Source organism: Talpa europaea, assembly GCF_964194135.1.
Source record: "Talpa europaea genome assembly, chromosome: 5".
Lineage (NCBI taxonomy): Eukaryota > Metazoa > Chordata > Mammalia > Eulipotyphla > Talpidae > Talpa > Talpa europaea.
In genome coordinates, this window is record NC_140071.1 from 7,487,677 (window position 1) to 7,513,014 (window position 25,338).

The window sequence follows — 25,338 nt, forward strand, 5'->3', positions numbered from 1 at the left end:
CACACCCATTCACAAGTTTCTACTGCAATTAAGACAAAGACTTCAATTTCACCTTAGCCAATTTACCTTCCCAGTTGACAGGCCCCTACACATACTCTTTATTTTTAATCAAATTATAGCTAACGCCAGCTTTTTCTTGAAGAAAACCCCCACTTCCTGCCTTACCTTGGCTGAAGTTAAGCTTCTCACTCTGACCTTCCCCCCACGTGCCCTTGTTGGGGCTCATGGATCTTGTAAAGGTCTCTCAAACACGCCCTTCCTCAACAGAATTGTTCCCGAACCATCTGACTGGTGTCACCTGACTCTCCCATCTCGCATCGGTTGTGACATCACGTATTTTTGCACATCCATTTGACATATACACATAAATTCTCCCCTCTGTGTTACAAAGTTTTTCAGGGGAGGAGCTGAATTTTTATTAATTTCTCACAAAATTATCTACCATGGAGGGGGGGCTCTCCCCTGTGGCACAGTGGGTTAAGCACAGTGCTGTGAAGCTGTCCGTGGCCTCTGCAGTGCGGGTTCGATCCCAGGCTGGCCAGGGAGATTCCCACATGGCATGGCAGACCTCTCCTGCCTCGCCCGTTGCTTCCCTCAGTAGTGTATTTCAGTCCTTCTGCCTGTTCTGCTCCCCACTCTGTCTCTGGTGGATCCTCTCACCCTCCCACGCCTCTGGCCTGTACCCTAGCTCTTATATAAAAATAAATAAATCTTTAAAAAAAATTGTCTACCATGGGACCTCACACTTCAGATATGCTGACACATTACTGTATTAAATAAAATCGTGATTCTGTTTCAGCTGTTTCTAAAACACTTGTGTTTGGCAATGACTTAGAGACAATATCAAAGGAGAGGAAACACTGGCTTGGGTTTTGTTAAAAATCAACAATTTCTCTGTGGAAGGCAGACACTGTTCCGCCAGTGAAAAAATAAGTGATACACTGGAAAAATACGTGAAAACCAGGTATCAGAAAGACGGCACCCCAAACACACAACGAATGCTTAAACCTCAGCAATATGAAAATGACAACCCGATTCTTAAAGTAGGCAAGAGATCTGGATGGACACGGCCTCCAGAGGTAGGAGCATGCACATCTGGAGAGATTGGACATCCACTGTGTTAGCAGACTGCAAACTAAAAAACTACCTATCAGAATGATTAAAATCCAGGGAAACAGAAAAATTCAAAGGCTGGTGAAGATGTGGAGCACCAGGAACATCTGGCTGCTGCAAATGACCCAGCCAATTTGGAAGATCATTTCTTACAAAGCTAAACATTGAACACTTACATTCCCACAAAATCTTGCACAAGAATGTTTTTTAACAGCCCTGCTCATAGCTATCAAAACCTGAGACAATCAACATGTGGTTCAACAGGTAAAGGGATGAAGAAAGCGATACATCTATTCAATGGGATATTCAGGTATTTTAAAAAATAGAGAAGTCAAGCTTTGGAAACAACCCAAATGCCCAAAAATAGATGACTGGATCAAGAAGATGTGGTACATATATACCATGGAATATTACTCAGCATTCAAAAAAGATAAACACATGCAATTTGCTGCAACATGGATGGCGCTGGAAGGGATCATGCTCAGCGAAATAAGCCAAAAAGAAAAAGAAAAATACCGGATGGTCTCACTCATAGCAGGAATCTAGAAAACTTAAATAAGGGACCAGGAAAATGAATAACTATAAGAAAGTGAAAATCAAAATCAACAAAAAACTATGAACCAGAGACACTTTTAGGGGGGCGGGGGCGGGAGGGGAGGGATTGGGGTCAGAATGGGGGGCTGCAATTGTATGGGGAATATAACAATAAAATTTATAAAAAAAAAAAAAAAAAAAAGCAAGAAACAAAAGGAAATACAAATTTGAAAGAAAAGTTAAACTCTTTGCAGGAAGCATAATAATGCCCATTTTTAGATTCCTAAGGAATCAATAAAAAGAAAAGCAACTGGACTAATTTAATTTAGCAAGACCAAAAGTTACAAGGTAGAAAGCTCAGATCAAGGTATTTCTAAAACCACACCATATTCATCAGAAAAATTAAATACTGAAGAATAAATTTAATAAAATATGTGCAAGAATTGATTAATGAAAGCAGCAAAACATTACTAAGAGAAATCAAAGAAAATAAAAGGAAATGGCAATATATACCATATTTCTGCATTGGAAAATCCAATATTATTTAAATAAAAAATTTCCCCCAGCTGAAAAAAAAAAAAAAAAAAATAGAGAAGTCAAGTCCTTAAGACTTGGAGGAATCTGAAACATTTGATACTTCATGAAAGCCCCAAGTCTGGAAGGCACATGTTCTATTTGATTTCAGTTACGTGACATTTGGGACAAGGCAAAGCCACAGAGCAGCACACGATCGGGGTGACCGGGGGCTTGAAGGATGAACAGGTGACACCTCGACCGCTAGCAAACATGGGGATGGATGAGAGGCCCCATGTATGAGACAGGCCTGGATCCCACAGAAAAGATCTCAGGCAGGCTCCCCTAGCCCCTAGTTTATGTCAAGTGTTGGTTCTCCTTCGATACTGTCATCGGTCAGAAGGTGATTGATGATGAGAAGACTATTGAATCAATTCTGCCAATTTTCTATTATGTTCTAGAATGTGAGATCTTGAGCAGTTGTGAGCTTATCTGTCACACAACATAGCAAGGCCATTTAACATTATTTCTAGTGCAAATGAAGGACAGAAATCTACAGGGGTGATATGATGAAAGGCTGTCTTACAAATTAGTATTAGAAATAGCAACTTGTGGGCCTCCCTGGTGGGGCAAGGAGTTAAGACACAACCTATGAAGCTATCAGCAGCCATTGCAGCAGAAGTTCGATCCCCAGCCAGGGAGCAGCCCACATGGCACAGCAGACCTCTCCTGACTCGCCGGCTGCTCCCCTCAGCAGTGTATTTCAGTCCATCTGCCTGTTCTTTTCCCTGCTGTCTCAGGTGAATCCTCTCACCCTCCACACCTCTGGCCTGTACCTCAGTTCGAAAAGTAAAATAAAATAGAATAGAATAAAAATAGCAACTTATTCCTTGCTCCTCACAGAACAGGGACCAAGTTCCACTAGTGAATTCTACCAATGAATTGAGCACACCACCTGTCATCTTTGTCCTTATAGCCATGAGCTACATCAGCCCATGACAATCAAAGGAAAAGGTTTTATAAGCAAAGAAAGAAAGATGTTCAGGAAAAGCTGCCAGTGGACTCGTGAGCAGCACTGCCCCAGCCCCCAAAGGCCTCTCATGCCACCTGTCTCCCCTCTGTGCTCACGCCCACCACACGTGAGGGGGCACAGCAGAGATGCAGTGAAGGGAGTGACCTGACCTACATTACACAGAATGAGCACCTGCATCCTCTCACCTGAGGATCCCTGCAGCCAACGCTCCCTTAGCGCTCCCCCACTCAAGTTCAAGTCTAAAGTGACTCCGTGAGAGCAGGTGATCCAGTGTTCTGGTTCACGACTGGCTTGTGTTTATGAATCTGCACGGCAGTAAGAAGCCCAAGATGACCAATGACAGGCAGCAGTAAGAACGTGGTAATGTGTTCCTTGAACGCCCCGTGTGCCAACTCCTGCTTCAGAAGCTAGCTCTCCCTTAATTGCAGCAACGCTGGAGGTGCGGTATCAACCCTCAGACACAGAGAGATGCCTTCACTATCAAGGGGCACAGAGCTCAGCGGACAATCAGCCAACACATGAATCACACTGGCCACGCTGCTCATCCTGCAAGGAGCACGCTCAGGAGGTTCGGGAGGTAGACTTTCCGCAGTCCTGAAATATTCATCATTTAACAATGGAGTTTGTTTCCTGGTACATTTCTTCCGAATATTCCTGAATGAAATTCATCACAATTGCCAGCTTGGTAGAAAACTGTAAGCCGAAACAGAGGTGAATTTCTGACAATTAAACTCCAATGAGACAGTACAGAGAGCAGGGACCGGCGAACCCTAGCTTGAGAACCACATCCGGCCCACCGCCTGTTTTTGTAAATAAAGCTTTATTGGAACACAGCCATGCATGTGGGTGACTGCTCCCACACCAGTGGCAAAGGCGGAAGCACTGACTCGTCAGGTACAAAGCTGGTGGACCTCTGAGTTAGGGAATAAAAGCCAGGAACTCAGAGAGTGTAAATGAACTGTGCTCTAAAGATAATTCTACACAGATCTCTAAAACGCGTATGAAAAAACAATGCAAAACCCCTCAGCAATAACTCTGAAATGCATTCCATGTTGAAATAACCCTTGGGATATACTGGGCTAAAATGTCCGATTACGAGGAATTTCTTTATGCACTTCTGAGCGCGGCTATCGGGAAAGCTGACACTATAGACATGACTCACACTACTTCTGCTGGTCAGTGCTGCTAATAAATGAAGCTGAGCCTCGCTAGGGACTGAGTGTAAAGGAGTGAGTCTTAAGTGACAATACTATTTGCACTTGCTTGAAACCTGAAACAGGTGTTACAGAAATGAAACATCAGGGCCTCTGCTGGTGGCGCAGCAGTTGAGCGCTGGGCTGCAAGGCTGCCGCAGCCTCTGAAGGGCCGGTTCGATCCCCGGCCACCAGCAAGGGTCCCACATGGCACCTGCTGCTCCCCTCAGCAGTGTACTTCATCACTCTGCCTGTTCTGGTGAATTCTCTCACCCTCCCGTGCTTCTGACTGTACCTGGTACTTGTATAAATAACTAAATAAATCTTTTTTTTTTTTTTAAAGGCAGAAATGAAACATCAAACTGCATTTTAATACAAGGTTTCCACAGAGACTAAAATAAAGTATGTCATTCACCAAAAACACTACCTACTACTCAACGATGGAAAACATGCTTGCGCCCAGAATGAGGCCCTGCGAATGGTTTGCTGGTGGGCTCAGGTCCTCAGACAAATCAGACAGGAAGAACTTCCATGAACTTCAAAGAAAGTGGGAAATGTCAAGAAATGATTCCTAAACACAACACATGGATTGCATTTTTCCTGATACATTTATATTTCGTTTCGAAGTCCCTCCCCAAGATTCCTAGGACAGGAAGTTTTTTTGTTTTTTTTTTAATAAGCCATTGAGTCCAGCGTTTTTAGTGCCTATGGTGATGATGAGAGAGCCCAGCACTGGGGGCACTTGTAATAAAAGGAGACTGAAACAGGCCGAAATAGGGGCACACAGCACATGCACTGGGCCTGTCCCCGTCCCCCCCACCCCCCCAAACTGGCAAGTAATGCTTGGTGAGGCTGCTAGGCCTCAGAGCTGGCCAGAAACACGCCTTTTCTCGTTGTGTCCCTGGGACACGGATTCATTGGACCCTCAGCTCCCATTACACTTGTGTCACACACTTGTCCCCAAATCCCACAAATGCATTTAACATTTGGTCCAGCGCTTCCTTAAGTTACAAGCACACCCGCCTGCCCGCCTCCCTGGCCTCTTTCTTCCATTCTTACTCCTTTCCGGTTTCCTGCTTTTCACAGCCTCCTGCACCTGCGCTGGCCTCTCTTCCTCTCCAAGGCCAGGCATGCAGAACCTGCACACTGGTGCTCCGCGGCTTTCCTCTCCTGCACGCACAGATGCAGATGCCCCCACCCCCTCTGCCGGCTGCCACCTCTGGCCAGGAATTCCCAGGAAACTCTGCAGCCATGGCCGGGCTGCTCAGGCCTGCCTTGGGGACCACCCAGAGCTTTCCTGTGGAGACCCTCTGGCACCGGGTGGTGTGCCAGGTCAGGGTGCTCTTGCAGGAGTGGATGGCCTGATCCCCTGGGTTGCTGAGAACCCAGGAGCTGGCAATTATTGCCCACGTGAAAAGCTCTGGTCTCTTCCTGACTTGAAAGTGAAAAGAGCAAATACGGGGTACAGGAGACCAAGGTTTTTGTTACCTCAATTAAAAGTCAAGGAATCCTATGAGGGTAGGAGAGCGAGCCAGAATTACGTGCCATGGAGAAGCAGATATAATTTGAGGGGCCTGCTCAAGGTCACTGGTAAGAACAGAGCCCAGCTTTTGTTCTTCTTGTAGGGAAACCAGAGGGGCAGGACTTCAGCTTAACCTGTGCCAGGCGCCAGCCCACCTGAGATGGGCAGGGAGCGAGAGCAGGCATCAGGAAGTCTACAGTGATGACTTGCTCATACTGTTTGAACAATATCCCAGTCCACGAGATAGAGATAATAAGAAAGAACTGCTCTTTGACCCCTATAGTTTGAGAGGTGCTGTTCTATATAGAAAATGCCAGTGGCTTTCTGGAGTAATTGTTGGTTAGCCACAGAAACACAAATCTACTGTCTTATTACAAAAGTGTTCATTCATCTTGCATCAAGTACTAGACTTACTTTCCCTTCTATTGTTTAAAGTCAAGTTCCATGAACAGGGAAACTCTATTTCTCTTAATCCTTACTTAAAACTGATAGCAGCATCAACTATCTACTTAGAAAATACGATCTCACATCCCTGTTTCCTCCAAAATGTATACAAAGAAATAATGTAAATGTTTTCTACTGATTCAAAAGGAAACATGCCCCCTATGTTTACTGCAGTGCTACTTATGATAGGTAAATTAGGGAAACAACTAAGTTCCTCAGAACAGAGGAGTGGATTGAGAAGATGCAGTGCATATACACAATGGAATACTACTAGGCGATGAAAAAGATAAACACATGCCATTTGCAGCAATATGGATGGAGCTGGAAGGGATTATACTCAGTGAAATAAGTCAGAAGTAGAAAGATAAACACCAGATGGTCTCATTACTATGTGGAATATATAGTAACTAAATTAATAGTCTGATAAAGACAAGCTTTGAAAGTAACCCTTGATAGCTGACTATAGAACAAGGGGACCAAGGGGAGAAGGGGGCGGGAGGGGTAAGAACAGAGAGGGAAGGAAGCACAGTGGACTATGGTGGTGATATCTGATGGAAGTACCCCAATGTTACCTCAGTTAAAAATAAATTTAAAAAACAAAGTGTTTTTCTTTCTACCTTCCCATCTCCATGCCCTCCATTCCGCACCTGAAGATTTATTCTCCAGCAGGGTCCATCAACCCTCCCTCGCACTCCCATGACTGGTGCAGCTGGCCCGGGATTGAGATCAAACCACGCCAATCCTGCAAACTCATTCATCTTTACCACAGAGTCACTCTTCTAGCTTCCTGTGGAGTGAGATTCAGTCACAAGCCCCAGCGTGGCCTCAAACTAAGCATTGAAGCCAGGACCAGGGAGATGTCAGGTCAACCTACAGGAGCTCCTGGGGCACATTTTTCTCTTCTACAAAAGGACCCCATTTGGCCTAGTTCTGATTTTTCTTTCAGGCAGGGGTTAATACTTCCTTTTAGAGAAAAAGGCCTTTGTTTGCATCCCAAGGGCACAACAGGTACTCAAAACTATCTGTTTAAAGAACTGAATGAGGATGCTCTGTGAGGATTGATGGCTGCTGCTATTGCAGCCATTTTGCTACCTTGAGGAAGGACCAAGTGAATTGCAGATGCATCAATGCAAAGCCCGGACACTGGGAAGTCTCTAAATGAATGCTTATTATAGGGGATACTTATATGTATAAAGTGAGACTCAATGAATACAGCTGAAAGAGTTGCTCAGGAAAAACAGAGAAAGGGGTGGGGAAGCAATGAGGATTTGCTCTCCACCAGCCCCAGTCAAGTCCAGCACCACGCCCATCTGGAGCCTCCCCAGCAGCCTGGGCATAATCTGTGGCCATTTTATCTAATGAATGTAATTAATTTTTTCTGGCTAAACTCAAACTCAGGCTCTATTCTTCATGGTTATAGTCCTACTTGTCTGTCTACCATGTTGAACGGGTCCTAAATCTCCTTTATTTTAACTCGCTCTGAAAAAATCATGCTAAGAACCACAAATTAGAAGGGCAGCCTTCTTTCTTTGCAGATGTTGGCCCAGCCATGATTAAAATGCAAAAGTAACTGTGAACTGACTAAGGATACACATACAAGGTCACATCCATCTTCCCAGGCTGCTGAGCTAGGGAAGGTGGTTCCTGACGAAGAAGAGGCCACAACCTCAGATCTCAATGTCTTGGTCATGCATTATTATTATTATTTTTTAAAGACTTATTTTATTTATTTACACATATAAGAGCTGGGGTACAGGCCAGAGGTGTTGGGGGTGGGATGAGAGGGCTCACCAGAAACAAAGTAGGGAGCAGAACAAGCAGATCTACTGAAACCCACTGCTGAGGGGAGCAGCGGGCAAGACAGGAGAGGTCTGCTGTAGGTAGCTTCCTGGCTAGGGAGTGAACTCATGCTGCAGAGGCTGCCTATAACTTCATAATGCTGAGACTTAACCCCTTGTGCCATCACGGAGGCCCGGTTATACATAATTTTTAAGAAGCTAAAACAGTAAGTTTTAACTCAGTGCAGAGACAGTCATCAAATCTACTCATGTGCTTTCTTGCTTTAAGGTATTTGAGCTTCAGAGACAGAAAACTTTCCATCTGGTGGTGATGGCGATCACCTACCATGCTTGAGTTTCAAAGAAACACTTTTAAAAAATTTAGGATCCCAAAGAAAACAATGATTTGCAGAGACAAATGAACACAAAGTCAAATGGAACAGTTCGAAGGCTCAGCCAGAAAGGTATGAAAATGCAAACAGCAACTTGGAAAGCCTGGAGCCAAAACTCAAAGAGATTTCAATGATTAGAAAGAGTATGATTCCCTCAAGCAGGGAACTGGAGGGACTTGAGAAATTGCTTCATCACATTTATAGGGAAGAAATTCAGATGAAGAAAGCACTTTACAGTTGCTTTAAAGAATACAGGGAAGGAATCCTTTGCTGCACATGTGGTTGATAATAAGGATTCATGCAGAGAGGCCGAGCAGAAAATATCAACTGGAGAATTTTATTGGAAACTGTTTTAGGTGATTTCATTGCCTGGAGAGAAATGCCAAGGCCTTGGCTGGCCAGTCCTCAATAAATTCTCCTTTCTAGAAGGAAAATGAAGGCCTGGTGGGAAGGGGGTGCTGGGGAGTGCAGCTTCCTAGGAGTCCTTTTCTCTTGCTTATTCATGTATTAAAGTGGTTGTCTGCAAGTCATAATGGGAAATTAGCCAGCCTTAGACACAGCCAATATCTGTTAAGTATAAATTAGAACACCACAAAATAGTCTGCGGAGCAATGGGGAGTTGCTAGGAAACAGGCGGTCAGCAAGGCCCAGAGGCCAGGTTATTCCCAGCCCAGCCCGACCTGGCCCCTTAACGCCGGAGCCTTGGCCAGACCAGGAGGCTGGGCCTCTGAGCAGGCTGCTCAAGCTGCTCAAAGCTTGAGCTGCTTGAGATGCCCCCCCTCCCCTGCCCTCTACTCGGGGGTGGGGTCCCATGTGGGATGGGATGGGCTGCTCATCCACAGAAAGCAGCTTTCCTTCAAGTCAGGAGTGGTGCCAGAGAAAGAGTGTGAGGGAAACTTCAAGGTGATGCTTCCCCTATCCAAGAACAATGGTATAAAACAATGAACAAGAGGGAGGGAGGAAGAACAGAGCTGGGGAGGAGGAGAGGTATCAAGGGAGTGAGAAGAGTGGGATGTTGTGAGGGCGAGAGAGCAAGAACAGGGTGGGAGGCAAGACAGGGCAGGGGACAGAACAAGACACTCCTAAATCCAAGGAAGGGGGCCTCCCTGTGGCGCAAGGGATTAAGACGCAGCACTGTGCAGCAGACTTCTCCTGCCTCCCCGCTGCTCCCCGCAGCAGTGTGCTTCAGTCAGTCTGCTTGTTCTGCTCCCCACTCTGTCTCCGGTGAATCCTCTCACTCTCCACACCTCTGGCCTGTACCCCAGTTCTTGTACGCATAAATAAAACTTTTAAAAAAATAACTAAATTCAAGAAAGACACAGAGAACAGACGTGTGACAACAAAGTGCTGTTCTTCCCGCCTCTTCTCCTCACCTGTCCTTGTGATAACATCCACCCACTGCCTTCAGGGACCCCAGTCCACATTTAACCCTGCTTCCCATTCCTGGATTTAAAGTACAGTTTTCAGGGTTCTGATACTCTCCCCACAAACCTGCTCTACCACCACCTCAAAATAAATGTCTGTTCTTGGGAAGTCCTTCTTGAGGATGGTGGGTAAGTTCAAAGAGCAGCCCCCCAGGGAAGGGGCCCCAAGGAGGAAGGAGCCCCTCCTTAAGCCAGACCCTTAGCGCCAGTGGCCCTTCAGTGGGCTCTAAGGCACCTGTTTCTTCTCTCCATAGTGACAGGTAGGACAGGTATTTATTAGCCACTGTGACCTCTGAGCCCAGTCTGGCCAAGGGGTTCACAGTGGCAATCACAGTCAATCCTATAACCTACCCCTCGCCCCCCACCCCACACACAAAATGAATGACTTGTGCGCTCCCTCCTTGCATGACAAACCCCAGCACTTACAGGACACGGCAGTGACCAGAGGCGGTGGCCGCAGGGGCAGAGGATTTCCTAGCTTTCTTCAGTCCTCCTGATTCAGCTGCAGCTACCGTATCTCAGCCCAGAAATGTGCAAAAATAATCTGTTTTATCACCCTCTTACTGTGTCAAGGACAGACTGCCTTATTCGGACAGATTCACGGCAACAGAATCCATCTGCTCCCTGAGAAACTGAAAGCCTTGCACCATTAGTCCTGGAATACTTAGAAGAAAGCCAGGCCTGGGGAATCAATGGGCAGCTAGTCACTGCCGTGGACGACGTTAAGTGTTGAATTAGAGTTTAAATTCCGTGATTTAGAAAACAAAACCACAGGACCAGAGCTGTTTGGACAATGTGAGACATCACACACTAGTGAACGCTCTTCAAAATTCCCCCTGGGTGTGCCCTCCCGCAACCCTCTTCCTACCCGCACTGATGTGCTGGTGTCATGAATTAGGACGGAGACCAGTCAGTAATAACTGAACAGAAACGATTTTGACATGATTTGTTCGCCTCTTCACCCCTTCCTACATTTTGGCGCCCAGCTTCCCGACAGTTAATTCTCAATATTCAACCGAAGGGTGTCCAGTTACACTGAGAGATGGTGCCGGTGCCCCTGGGCTCTGCACCCTTGGCAGTTTTGAGACCTCACAGCACCGGATAGGAAGTGTATCATCTCTTTACCTGTTTACTGAAATCACCAGAACACAGAATAAAAAAGCTTAAAGGCCCTTTCTGATCTTCCACAGCTGACTGCCATCATTTAAATACTTTTTATCAACATGTTTTGACAAGGAGAGTAGATGCGCTGGGAGCAGGCAAGGTGAGTAATGCAGAACAAGTGGCAATTGTGCTATAGTAAATTTTTTTAATCAAGAAGGAGAAGGGGAAAGGCCTTAACTCTGTCTACACTGGCCGGGTGCCAAGTGTGTGCGAGCCAGGAAATGCCTCCAGCAGGATCGCCAGCAAGAGCTTCCCAGCAGCGGGGCCCATGAGCTGATGCAACAGCAGGTCTGGGAGATGGTCGGCTGCAGATAGTCCGATCTTTCTGCACCTTCCACGTCGGACCTGGGCTACCCGCTGCAGATCCCTGGAAATGGAGTCAAACGGCGTCATGACCAGATCCCACCAGCCCTTCTGCCTCCACAAGGACCTCACTTCCCCACCTTACAAGGTGCCTCTGAGTACCCGGCTGGGAGGGCTGCAGCCGTGCACGCCTGCGGTCCGCACACCTCAACAATCTAAGCTTGATAGGAGTTGATGGACTGAAGTCCCTGAATCAAATTCACAGGCCAGCTTCAGAGTGGACACCCATAGAAACAAAAGCCATCACGAACCCATTAAAGATGCTTTACCTTTAACTCCATCCTGCGGGGGTTTATTCCCATAGGTGGCTTAGCAACATCCGTCTTCACCCTCTACTTGTTTTATAATAGCTTCCTTTCAAGCATCCCAGGACAAACACTATCAAGGCAGGCTTAAAGGGGATTCATATGCAAAGCTTGTCCCTGGCGGATGAGCTCAAAAGCTGAAATCTGTTATCTAAACTTGTTATGCATAATCAAACATATGCATATTCTCTTGTCTCTCTAAAGAGACTTTTTAAAAGTTCACTAAATAGTATCTAAAACATTTGTTTTCCGCAAACTGTTCACAATATAAGCTGGAGAAAAGGGAGGAGGAGCTACAAAATCTGTAATAGGAACCGAGTGCTTCCTAAGGGGGCCCCAAAGCTACACATTATCCCCCCCTTTAAGAGAAATGCTGACAAATGCAGCTTCTGGCACTCTAGAAGTGCTTCAGTCTTTCAGAGCGGCTGGAAGCAGGGCGGTCATTCAACTGAGAAATTGCACAGCACAGCTATTACATCACCAGGCTGATAACAGGGTGCCCACCCCCATTTAAAATTTTCTATTACTACTTGCTAGAAAAAGAAACAATAACATGTTTCACTTACTGACTCAATACAGCAGGAAAATGCTAAATCTTGTGCAATTCTCTATTTTCACTATTTATATAGAATACAATCTTTGAAGCCTGAACCAGCATAATAATGAAAATTAAACTGCACCTACATCCCATTTTTGCACTTCGTGCAAAGGAAAAATGAGACTAAAATCCAAAAACGTATTGGCAGTGACCCCTTAACCCAGTGATTTTTAACCAGAGGCAACTTTGTAAATTTCTGCAGACATCTGAAGGCTGGGGCTTACTGGCACCTAGTAAGTGGGAGGCAGGGTGGCTGCTTCCCATTCCAGCATGGAGGACAGTCCCAATGACAAAGAACTGTCCCGTGCAAATGTCAAAGGGCCAAGACTGAAATACTCTACGTAACCTGATAAAGTAAGAAACTGGTGCAGACAACACAGAGGCGGAAGGGAGCGGATGTGAGATGTGGCCGTGGATGCAGCACCCTCTGAAGAGTCCACCAGCTGAGGCAGACCTGCACAGAACTGGAAACTTCAGAGAACTAGGAAAAAGGTAGGTTACAGAATCAGAGGATGAAACCAAAGCCTCGAGGAGGGCTTGGGCTGGAAAAACAATGGCCAGGAGTACTCACCTAGGCTGTGAGCTGAAGGAGAGCAGCAAGCCTGTCTTTGGGGGAAGGCAGGTAAGGAGGTGAGGCCAGGCCTAAGTCTAGGGAACCAGACCAGAGCTAGGGGGGAGGGGAGAGGCTGGGTCAGAGAGGTGCCAGGAAGGAGGCGGTGACTGGTGATGTCACAGGCCTGGGGGAGGGGGTGGAGGCTAGGAGGGCAGGGCAAAGAAAACAGAACCTGTGAGTTTTTGCCAGAAGGGTGGCTGGGGCAGCTTTGGTGGCATAGCATTAGATAAGAAAACAGGTCTGGACTCTAGAAAATGTGAAAAGTAGACAACTCAAGGGGATAGGCCCAGTCAACCTTTTTTTTTTAATATATACACATGTAAGTACATGTATTTATATGTTTAACTGAAAAAAGAGGGTGAGCAAGGATATGGAATTTGGGAAGAAGGAACTCTTGACAACATGAGAGGAAAACTGTTGGAATATGGTCCCAGGGAGGCAAGAAAAAGTTAAAAAAAAAAAAAAAAGGATAATGAGATTGTGCTTCAAAAAGCCTGTAATAATTTAATGTCCCCAGCTGCAAATGTCACTATGTTAAGTTCTATTTCTTTCATTATATTTTCAAGGTTGTCAGTTTACTTTTCCATTTGTATCTCACCTCTTGCAAATTTCTTATTCATTCTTTAGCTCATTTTCCTGCCAAAATGTTTGCTATTTTCTTATTCATTTGTAAGAGTTCTTTACATATTAAAGCTACAAATCCATTGTTACACATGACACACACTTTTTCCTGTCTGCTGTTGGCTACAAGTGTATGAATACATCAAAGTCATAACCCTGAGCGTATTTTGCTTTAAGCAATAAAACTTATTTATCTTAGGGGAACAGTCTTGAATGTGAATAGGTATTTATGCACACAAGGAATTAGTAGCATTGTTTACAACATAAAAGGAAAAAAATCCAGTAATAGAAATTTGACTTAAAGTATAGTCACTGATATAATTCTATACAGTCATGAAAAAGAGCACAGGAATGTTTTAAGATGTTAAGTTTGAAAAATAGGTTGCAAAATTAAGATAGACTGAATAACCCCAGTTTAATAAGTATATATGCAAGCACACATATACACAATTGTCCTGGGTAGCAAAATTATAGGTAATGGTGATGTTAAGGTTTTTAATATTCTATTTATTTTTCTAAATATTTTATAATTAACAAGTATTGGGGAGGGGTGAGGGCAAAACTCAATAACTACTGAGGTGGTATTTTTCTTATTGTTATTATACATTATAGCAGTATTTTGAATATCAGGGAAACACCCCAGGGTCAAAGGTGAACACAAGGAAAATCAAAGAAAAGGTGGAGATGACCCGTCTCCATGGCTGTGAGCAAATCCAGGGGTACCCATTTAGAACCCCAGTACCACATGCACCCTCCACCCCTAATCTACCCTCTGGTGTCCTGTCTCAAACCCAGCCCCTTTGCTCCAGAGCTATGGAGAAGAATCAGCACTTCTGGAAATCAGTCCTTTGAACAGCTTCTGGGTGAGCAGTGGCAAGTCGGAGAACAAAGTCACTAAGAGAAGTCACCCATTAAGAGAGCTGCCTGTGAAAATGCTAATTTGGGGCCACTTATGCTAGGACACCACCCCCTCCCCCACTGTCTGCATAAGACAGACGAGATCGGGACTGGATGGGCTGGAATATTGCCTTGTGGCACCGCGCTCCCGACTGGAGCCACTCACCAAGTGCATCAGAATGGACCTGGCAAAACTGCTAGCTGGAGGCTGCAGTGGGGGTGAGGGGGGTCGGGGGAGGGGTGTTGGGGGGGCTGTGCTCCCCAGCTGCTAGGCACAAAGGGAGAAGTTTACCCCTCTGGGCAGCTGGCACCTACCAGACGGGAAGTGGCGTGGCAGACTGGGGAAGGGGTGTCTCTAACTGCAGTCTCCCCAAGCACAACCTTTAATGGGCTCTGGGACTCATCACAGAAATAGTTCTATATTCCCTCACTCAAGCCCTCTCACAAATACGCAAATATTCAAATGACAATGGGCTTCTGGAACCACATAGTTGAACTACACCGAAAAGCAGGTGGGAAAATCCAAGAAAGTCAACCAACCCTAAGAGGGAGAAACTGGTGGTGCTTTCCCAGACCTTTTAACACTCCATACCTTTCTCTTAAGCTGGTAATTAATTTCAGGTTAATTACTGTGCAGACAAGAAAAAACTGGTGGTAACATTTGGATTCCACTTAGCACTAGAGACTTATTTCAAGGAAGATCCGTTCAGCTAGTGTCAGCTGCATTATTATTCATTCCTTTTAAATGTAACTCAATTTCATATGAAAGACCAGGTTCCTCATTTAAAACTCTCAATCCCTCCAAGGGCACTTTTAGCAATTGAATAGCAATCAACAGAACACATTCATAGGTCGGTGGAGGCTAGAGATTAGCATTTCAGTCCTTTATTATGCCCTTTTCCTGGGATGGGGGTGGGACATCTACTTCTGGGAATAAGAGAATCTCAACAAAAAGTGCCTCGTCAGGTTTCTCCAGGCAGGTTCCAAAATTGTGGCAAGTGTATGCTTGCTTGAGACAAGTGCAGAATATTCCACAGATGACCACTCAACGCCTAGAAGTCTGACATCCGTATACTTGCGTACAAACCAGTTTATAATACAACTAATAAAGGAATAACAATTTTTGTGCAGATTTCTTTACGGGCTCATACAAAGCCCAAGGCACGGAGGAGCCACAAAAAACAAGAGCATAAGCTTCTAGAGAGAGATTCTTTGCAATACCAAATTCAAACAAAAGAAACCGCGACCAGAATCTAACACTGGAAATGATTTTTCTTAGAAGAGGAGAATTTCATAGCAAAAAGCGATCACATTATCTGAGAAGTGGGTCACGGCCTTTGTTTTCACAAAGCATTTGTCTTCCAACTTGTCCAAGCAATCAAAACTGTACCCATCTGTTTTGAAATGAACCATTTCTGGCGCTTAGAAGCAAAACCTGTTACTCTCAGGCTTAAAAAAAAGTTCCCCTGCAAAATTCTGCAATCGTTCCAAAGAACATGAAACTTTCAGGCAGTGCAAAGAAAGAGAAAAAATCCTACCTTGGATTTCTTTTCCCCCTTCAGTTTTTGTCCGGTGTAAATGTCTGCATCGTTAGCAGTCCAGCTACGAGCATCTGAAGCCACAGACACAAAAACGAGCTTTCTTCGCCTGGCTGGGGTTCCCAGCCTTTTATGTGGTGTCTCGGGCTCTGCTTGCTTAATTCATTCCTCATTCTACTGAAAGCCAGTCCAGTCTGGTGAGGCTGGCGGGATAGCAACTGCTGAAGATACTGGGCTGCAGGCATCAGCTACCACCTTATTAAGGCACCCCTAAAACTATGAAGAGACATTTTAAAGCCCAAAGACTGTTGATTTAAAAAAAATGAACTGTTATTTTTTTAAAAAAAAAAGTGCCCCAGGGCAAAATGAAGCCATTTAATTGTGACCTTGGAAAGTCTGGCCTGGGAACAGCACTCTCCACTTGGGCTGAGCTCCATTGAGGGCTATTTATCCCAGTCTTTACTTAGCACTACTGAATAGTTGCCATGACAACTTGGTAAACAGGATTCAAGTGACCACGGAGGGGTTCACTGGGATTGTTTTGCTTAGGGAGAAGAATGGTGGCTTCAATGCTTCCTTTAACTACAATTTCCTGGGGAGGCAGAGCTCCTTTTCACATGTCCCCTGCAGGTGATGTCCTCAAAAGTGAAAGATGCTGCAGGCACCCGGGCGCTGGTTCCAGGGGAAGAGGCAGCAGGAGGGGCCAGCAGAGAGACCAAAGGGTGCAGAAAGTTCCTGCTTGCCAGGCGGGCATTATCCTTTAGTAATTAGAGGAAATGGAACCTTCTCAAATGTCAGTATGACAGATTGTTGGAAGTCAAGGTGGCTGGTAATTAGTTGTAAAAAGTGTATCATGTTTTATTGAGGTAACTGTAGATAATTTTGGGGTGTACGATCATACCTCTTCAGGTACATATTGCCACACTACACCCAACCACCAAGGCACCCCAAACCTTCCAAGACAGTCTCTTGGGCTCCTCCGCCCTTTGCTTTTCACTCATCACCCTCCCTCCCACTCTGGCAGCCACAATTCTACAGTCAAATTTCTAGTGTTTGTTTTTGGTTTGGTTTTGTCTGTTCCTTTGTTTCTCTACACATGAGTGGAACCATCTGGTATTTGTCTTCTTCCTTCTGACTTATTTCACTGAGCATAATTCGCTCCAGTTCCATCTAAGTTGTCACAAATGGCAGGATTTCATCTTTTTGATAGTTGGGTAGTATTCCATCGTGTACGGATACCACAATTCTCTACCCATCCACCTGTCCTTGAACACTGATGCTGTTTCCACACCATGGCTGTTGTGAATAGCGCTGCAGTGAACACGGGGTGCATGTGTCTCCCTGAATTACAATCAAGTAGTTCTAAAAAATCCTAGCTCCCTGGTCTCCTGCTGTTGGCTGTCTCATTTTCCCATTTACTCTCTTCATAAAACACTTTCCTATTTACCCTGTGCAACAGAAAGGTCATTCTTATTGCCTCCTCCTTTGGCCAGGCCATCAGAAACTATGTTATTTTAATAGACTACTACTTGGGAAAAATGTTCATCTCCTTGTGAACAGGTCAGAACCGTTGGTATCCAGACACACCACGGCAGGCAGCATCTGTCAAAACTCAACGCAGCAAATGGTACAGTGAAGCTTAACTTAGGGCTTTGACATTAATGTGTCCATATTGGTTCACTGGTGAAAACTACGCCACACACATGCAAAGTGTTAATAACAGGAGAAATTGTGTGTGTGTGTGTGTGAAGTGTGTGGTGTATGTGTGATGTGTGATATTGGGAATCTGTCCCATAAGTTCAAATTTTCTGCTAATTTAAAGGTCTGAAATAAAGGACTAATTTTAAAAATGGATATAAAAATCATTTAATAGTGTCAGACTTGAGATAATTTCTCCAAAGCAAATAGGTGTGACAACTTGCCAGTTTTGTGATTTACAACCAAACTCCAAAAAGAAAAGGCTCCCCAACAGTCTTAGACTTTCCCACCATTTCAATAACTTTTTAAAAAAGATTTATTTTATTTGTTTATGCATACAAGAGCTGGGGTGTAGGCCAGCGGTTCAGGGGGTGAGAGGATTCACCCGAGACAGAGTGGGGAGCAAAACAGGCAGATCTACTGAAATACACTGCTGAGGGGAACAGCGGGCAAGACAGGAGAGGTCTGCTGCGCCATGTGGGTAGCTCCCTGGCCGGGGTTCGAACTCGTGCTGCAGAGGCTGCTGATAGCTTCATAGTGCTGAGACTTAAACCCTTGCGCCACCAGGGAGGCCTGAGTTCAGTATGAGTTAATGTATGAGGGTGAAGCTGTAAAAACGGGATGCACATTCCCCAGGACACAGTACTGTCAAGTGCAGCTGTTACACACCCACATCACCTCAGTGATGGCTACCGCAGCCCCTGAGCGGGAGCCGTCATCTAAACCTGTGAGCGAGCAGGAAGGCATCACATAGCGCTGCCTGGGGACAGAGTCTGGACGGAAACCTGGCGCACACCTTTGCTCTCTTTCTATTTTGGGTTACTGCTTTCTGGGCTCTGCCCCGACACCCCTCTGTCTCCTCACCCTCAGATGCACCTGACCTGGGCCGCCCCTGGGCACTCTGCTGTCCCGGGGGCAGAGCCTCCTGCACCCTTGGTGTGGGGCACAGATGAAGGGCCTAGGCACCCCTCCGGCTCTGCAGGCAACCCCAGAGGGAGATAGGAGAGCGGCTGGGTCAGGGTACACTCAGCTGCGGGGAGCCATCCCTGGGTAGGAGCAGGAGAAATAAACACAAAGGAGGTGAACACGTCGGTCATAAGGCAAGTGGTACCAGCCCGTGTACCTACCCAGCCCCGCGGTCTGCAGTGTAACGTGCTGATGAGGTGCTTGAATAAAAACTCTGAGATCAAATCTTGCACAGGAGGTTGCCGACTGGAGCAGGGAGAGGTGTGCTTACGGGCATTGCAAGTATTTGACAAACAGAGGAAGCAACAACTGACATTTCACCTGATGCTCACATGACCAGATGAAGACCAGAGAATGAAGATGCAGCAGCATAAATCCCCTGTGTGACATCCATTCATTCACACATTCACGCGGCCTGGGGAAAGAAAGGCCCACAGGCCATCACGCTGCACAGAGCTCTCACTTCACTGTGGCCGCCTGGGTCTCAGGCATCATTAAAATGAGGGGCCTGGCTGGACCCAGCGGTGGACTGTGACACCCGGTGCAGGCCATCAGCACCTATTCACTTGCAAAGTATGAGACACCCACAGGAGATGGTTAATGCATCCGAGACACCTGTGCTTCTGTAACAGGGTGGTCCCCAGGAAAGGGGGAGATTCCCTGCCCCACCCAAGGGAGGGTGGAGCTGAGCAGGAAGAGGAGAAGCTGAAGAAGAGACTGAGGAAGGAAGCAGGATGGAGCCAGGAGACCTGGAGGAGGCGCGTGGAGCCTAGAGACACGTGAAGAAACTGTGCTTGTCTTTTGGTCGTGGACTGGGTGACACAGATGTGGGTGAGACCCGTGGAGAGGTGACCATGGCAGCTTTTATTTTGATGTTGATTTTGCTCTTTTCCTTCCGGCCTTGTCTGGTAGTTTCTGACCCTTTTCTGTGGGTCCCACTGGAAGATGCTTTAGACTTGTGGCAGGCTTTGGGGCCTTGCTCTGGGCCTATCCCATATGGATGGACTTTTACCCACGAGGGGACGGGGAACTTTGGGTGCTTCATTTAGAAACTAGACTCTTTGCCTTTCCTGTATTGTTTGCTAGTTTTATTAAAGTTCCTTCCCATTAAAGTCTCCTATGTTTTGTGTTGATGCGGCGGATGGCAGAACCCATTTAGAATAGGCAGGTTTGCGGGGTTTGGGCTGCCCCTCTCCCTGTCCTATAACACTTCGAGGCCACCATCATTGGGCCGACCCTATGGCCCTGGCTTCCATCTCCTGCATCATGTCCATTTTCTGGCAATGATGGCCGAGGTCCCTCTCACAGACCTCATAGCGTCCCTCCTCTGGACCTGGCCTCCAGCCTCGCCTCAGCAGGACATGCATCTCCTCAGTTCCTCACTCTTCCCTTAGCTAAACCTTTCTCCAGTACCCACCTGTGCTAGACGTTTCCTTCACCAGCCAACTCAGGAGACCCAAGTCCTGCCTTTTGGAGAAGACACTGTTTTTGAGCGTATCGTTATGTGAGGCTGAACACTTGAAGATGAAGCTGCAGGTATCAAGGATTTTCCAGAACCCTTGGCTCCTTACCTCAAGCCCACGGCAGGGTGGGGGTTGGGGGAAGCATGAGGTGAGTCAGGTCGGTCAAGAAACAGCCTTGACTGCTTCTGCAGAAGTGTGACCAGCCTCACGCTGGGGGCTGGGAACCACGGACAACTAATTCTCACACTCAGAAGATTTTTCTGATATTTATCAATCCCTTCCCTTTTTAAATTCTGTCCTGTAGCTCCTCAGGGTTTTTCTGAGGAATGTTAATGACAGACTTTTCTGACTAGAACTTATTTGCTTAAAATATCACATGTGGAGAGAAGGGAGCTCAGAGGCGTGGGACACCCTTGGGGAGAAATTCTGAGGCGGGAAGGCAGGTTTTCTTTGATAGAAAAATGTCCTGAGGTTGGTTTGGGCACTTTTGAGAGAAGAAACGGCTGCCTAGATAAACCGCAATAGAGAAAAACTAGCAGGCCACATCACTGGCCAAAAATCCTCGAACACAAAAAATCTGCTCTTGGTAACCTCTGAAAATTTCTGAGCTTAGTGAGGGATTAAAACCTATCAACAGGTATAGTTACCTAACTCACTCTATAACATAGCACCAGCAGCAGCAGTTCCCACCAGAGAAAGTCTCTTATGCAACACCCAAGATTAGCTACAAGTTATTTATAACAAAGGGAAAAGTTCATATATTATCAGTTGAATTGTTGCAGCTTTTTAGTTATATTCTCTTGGGTTGCACCTGCTTCTCAGAGCAACACACAAAAGTCCTAAAAAATAAAACCCTGCAATACTCCCCACAAAGGACCTTTAGATTCTTTAGGCCCAAGTACCCATTCTGAGCTCCAAACACTTGCTAGGGAGGGAGTCCATCTGCCTCACGGGACTCACCAGGCCACGCGGGAGACTGGGATCAGGCCCTTAAAGCACAAAAGCAGCTACTTTGCTTTTCTCTAAGGCCACAGACTTTGCAGCTGCTGTTTTTACTCCCTTTCAGCCATAGAACTTGCCAAACAAACAAACTCTAGAGTCTGCCAAAGTCCATGATCCACCTTCTGGAACAATTCTCAGAATCCCTTCAAACACGCCTGTATGAACACAGCTTCTCACGTCTCCCTGATGCACAGCAGTCTTGACCAGAGTGTGAGGGGGTCAGTCTCATCCCTGCAAGTCAGAAATTCCTCTCCTCTGGGACAAAGGAACGCAAGACATTCCCCTCCAAATTTCTAGAAACATCTATCTTTGGACAAGAGCAAACTTAGAAGAAACTCCAAATGAAGATTGTTCACATAATTTACTATGATCATCAGTGAGGATCTAATATATTTCGAATGGTGCCAAAGGAAAGCTAAGCAAGTCATAACTTAATATTTTCATATTCTAATTAGCATCTTCACATTTAGGAGCACACACGTCAGACTTCAGGCAAATCGGTTCTCATGTCTGTGCTTTTGCTTTCCAGATGCCTCCAAGAAGATTCCAACACAATTTCCCAAAGTCTTCTACAGCTAGTCTCTTACTGAGTATTACTTAGTGTCAGCCACAGTTCGGGGGATGGGCCAATGCAATGGAAATGTGAAGTTGGGGCCTCCCCTGGTGGCGCAGCGGTTGAGCGCTGGGCTGCGGAGCTGCCTGCAGCCTCTGCAGCACTGGTTCGATCCCCGGCGGGCCGCCGGCGAGGGTCCCACATGGTACACAGACCTCTCCTGCCGCCTGCTGCTCCCCTCGGCAGTGTATTTAGTCTGTTCTGTTCCCCACTCTGGCTCTGGTGAATTCTCTCACCCTCCCGCGCTTCTGACTGTACCCAGTGCTTGTATAAATAAATAAATAAATGAATAAATGGATGAATGAATGAATAAATAAATAAATCTTAAAAAAAAAAAGAAATGTGAAGTTGGGTTGGTACATTTTTAAAAATGCAGAAGCAATTAGGCACAATCACACCTCAGCAAGGAAAATGCCAGGAAGGGGCAATTTAATTCTTTAATATTCTGGCTGTTGATATGATAGGCAGGCCTAATTTCAAAAGCTATGATAGCATAAAGGAAAAAATAACTCTATGCCACCTACGAAAACAAAAACACGGGGACAGGGTTTTTCAAGTTTACATTTCTATCCCTAAAAGACCAATTGAAGAGATAAATGCACCCCCATGTTTACTGGCTATCTACAATAGCCAAGAACTGCAAATAACCAAAGTGCCCATGAACTGATGAATGGATGAAAGAGCTGCGGTGTACGTACACAAAATGGAGTACTATTCAACTATAAAAAAGATGAAACCCCGTCATTTGCAACAAGATGGGTGGACCTAGTCCTAGAGGTGAAATAAATGAAGTATGTGATATTATGCTTAGCCAAATCAGAGAAAGACAAAATCCATAAGATTTCTCTCACGTGGGATTTAGGGAAAACAGAAAAACAAAAACAAAATTTTGGGCTATGAGACCAATTAGTGGTTCCCACAGGGAAGGAAGACAGAGATGAGTAAATGGGGAAGAACAAGGGCACGAGGAGGGATGGGATTGGACTTTTGTGGTGACCTTGGTGTAGTCTCTACAAGCTGACTCTCAACAACAAACACCTGCGTCTTACATACTAGTATAATGCAATATAATGTCAATAAAAAGTAAAATTTCTTTTTTTAACCCCTGTGCCACCAGGGAGGCCCAAGGTAAAATTTCTATCCTTATGAGAGCACTGGCTGGTGGGGTTCCCAGCTGATTAAGATGGCACTGTAGAAAAACTGCCTCAGTCCATTATAAACCATGAAGAGAGGAAGAAAGACCTCAATTAAATGCTCACTTGCATAAGCAGTAAGGCGCAGTCCAAGACCCAGCACTTGAAATCGGGAAACAACTTGCACGTTTGAAGGATGAAATAATGGTATTATGATCCCTGTTGCAAAAGAGGAAAGGACCCTGGCAGAGTTTCAAATGTAGTGTCGTATAGACCAAAAACATGAGCCCACCCACACAGCATAGAGACTGGAACACATGCCAGTGGATGTGCGTGCGGTCACTTTAACTAGTCTTTTTTTTTCAGATCTATTTATTTATGCATACAAGAACCGGGGTGTAGGTCAGAGATGCAGGGGGTGGGAGGATTCACCAGAGACAGAGTGGGAAGCAGAACAGGCAGATCTGCTGAGATACACTGCTGAGGGGAGCAGCGGGCGAGACAGGTCTGCTGCGCCATGTGGGTCACCTCTTTGGCTGTGGATCGAGCTTGTGCTGCAGTGGTTGCAGATAGCTTCACAGTGCTATGCTTAACCCCTTGCGCCACCAGGGAGGCCCCCTCTTAACAATACTTTAAAGCAACTTGTCCTTGTAGCCTTGGACTCAGCAATGGTGTCCGGCTCATATTCAATTTAATTGGTTTAAACAGCTAGTGCTTTCTCAGGGGGCACCATCTGGCATTAGGACGTGGCATTAAAAGCAAAAATCACAGAACCCAGAAACACAGCCCAGGAACACACAACTCTCACGAGTCTTCTAACTAGTCACAACCATCACGTTAAGGTATTTGGCCTTACCACATAGAAAACAGACTTTTCAACACATTTACCATAAAGCAAAAGAAAGCAAAAAATTCAACCACAGGAAAATACGTGCTATTTATTCTAAAAAGGTTTATAATACTCTGGTGCTTACCCAAGTATTTTGAACTGAATGCTTAAAAACAAACAAACAAACAAAAACAAAAAAAGCAACAGTTTGACGGTACTGCCTTTTAAATTAGATTTCTTGAAAGTTTAATGCATCATTCAAACCGAGAGAAGCAGGCCCCAGAGATAAAGAGAATTTTCCACTTGATGATGGGTTATAATGATGTTACGCACACACCTAGCCATCCATAATGAAAGGACTTGGGAGAAACTAAATCAGTGAGTAACCACTCCAGGAGGTGGTGACCTTAAAGACACAATCTCAGTCTAGAATTCTGTAAATCTTACCTTTTGCATATTTGGCTTGATACAGCGAACAAAGAAAGGATTAGAGGAGCTTAGCGTGGCCATTAAGGAATGCAGGGAGTCCTATGGGAGAGAAGAAAGTACGTGTTGATTTAGCCTCCTAGCAATTGCTGGGAGCCCTCAGCGCCTCTCAGAAACCACAATTTGAAACAACATAATCATTGGAATAAGAGTAATTTCTAGTTTTGATTATGTCATTCTAATACACAGCAAAGAGTACAATTCATGGTCTTGGAATTATTTCCAATATACAAAATTCTTATCACTTCCTTGAAATAATACTGTTTGAAAAAAATCTGCCAATAAAAAAAAAATAAGTAACTGTGTGGGCTTTTCCAAAATTTAATATAAAAAATTTGAGATGTAGTCACTGTAGTTATTATTCCTACTAACTTATTATTTCTATCAAAATGACAGCCTCTCCCAACACTCCCAGGGTTTTTGACCTATACATAATCTCTCACTTCCTTGGTCAAATAACCAGGCAGGGCAATCTTCTGTAATTCTGCTTTCTTTTTGAGGAGTTTTTCATTGGGAAGAATTTTTGGCATTTGCCGAAGCAGAGGTGCATGTAATGATGGGTCATCGGCTGCAGCTCACGGCTAATCTCAGCTCACCTGCCCGTCTCTGTCATGCACACCTCCCCCTTGCAGAAAAGCAATCCCAGACACTGTATCACTGCAGCCCTCAGTATTTCAGCATGCATTATAAGAACACACAATGTAACTAGAATACCATCTCGTCTAAAAACAGTTAATATGAATTCCTTAATACCAGCATTAAAATATACAACACTCTCAAGTTTCCTATTAAAATACTCAACTGTCTTAAATATCATTATTATTTTAAAGTTTATTTTATTTATTTATGCATACAAGAACTGGGGTGTGGGTCAGAGTTGCAGAGGTGAGAGGATTCACCAGAGACAGAGTGGGGAGCAGTAACAGGCAGATCTACTGAAATACACTGCTGAGGGGAGCAGCGGGGAGACAGGAGAGGTCTGCTGCACCTTGTGGGTCAGTCAGCTCCCTGGCCAGGGAATGACCTCAGGCAGCAGCGGTGATAGCGCTGAGACTTAACTCCTAGGCCACCAGGAAAGCCCCTAAAACTGTCTGGTTTAAACA

At 45.4% G+C, this 25,338-nt stretch overlaps 1 protein-coding gene across 1 annotated transcript in view; it reads right to left on the reverse strand.

The window, feature by feature from the left end:
• Positions 1 to 25,338, reverse strand: part of MYO10 (myosin X) — a gene marked incomplete at both ends in the record, with an annotated part of 76,303 nt that overhangs the window by 42,535 nt on the left and 8,430 nt on the right. Inside the window, one exon of the mRNA XM_084233156.1 lies at positions 24,197 to 24,277. Within this exon, the coding sequence (XP_084089282.1) occupies positions 24,197 to 24,277 (81 nt within the window). The remainder of the gene's footprint in view (positions 1 to 24,196; positions 24,278 to 25,338) is intronic.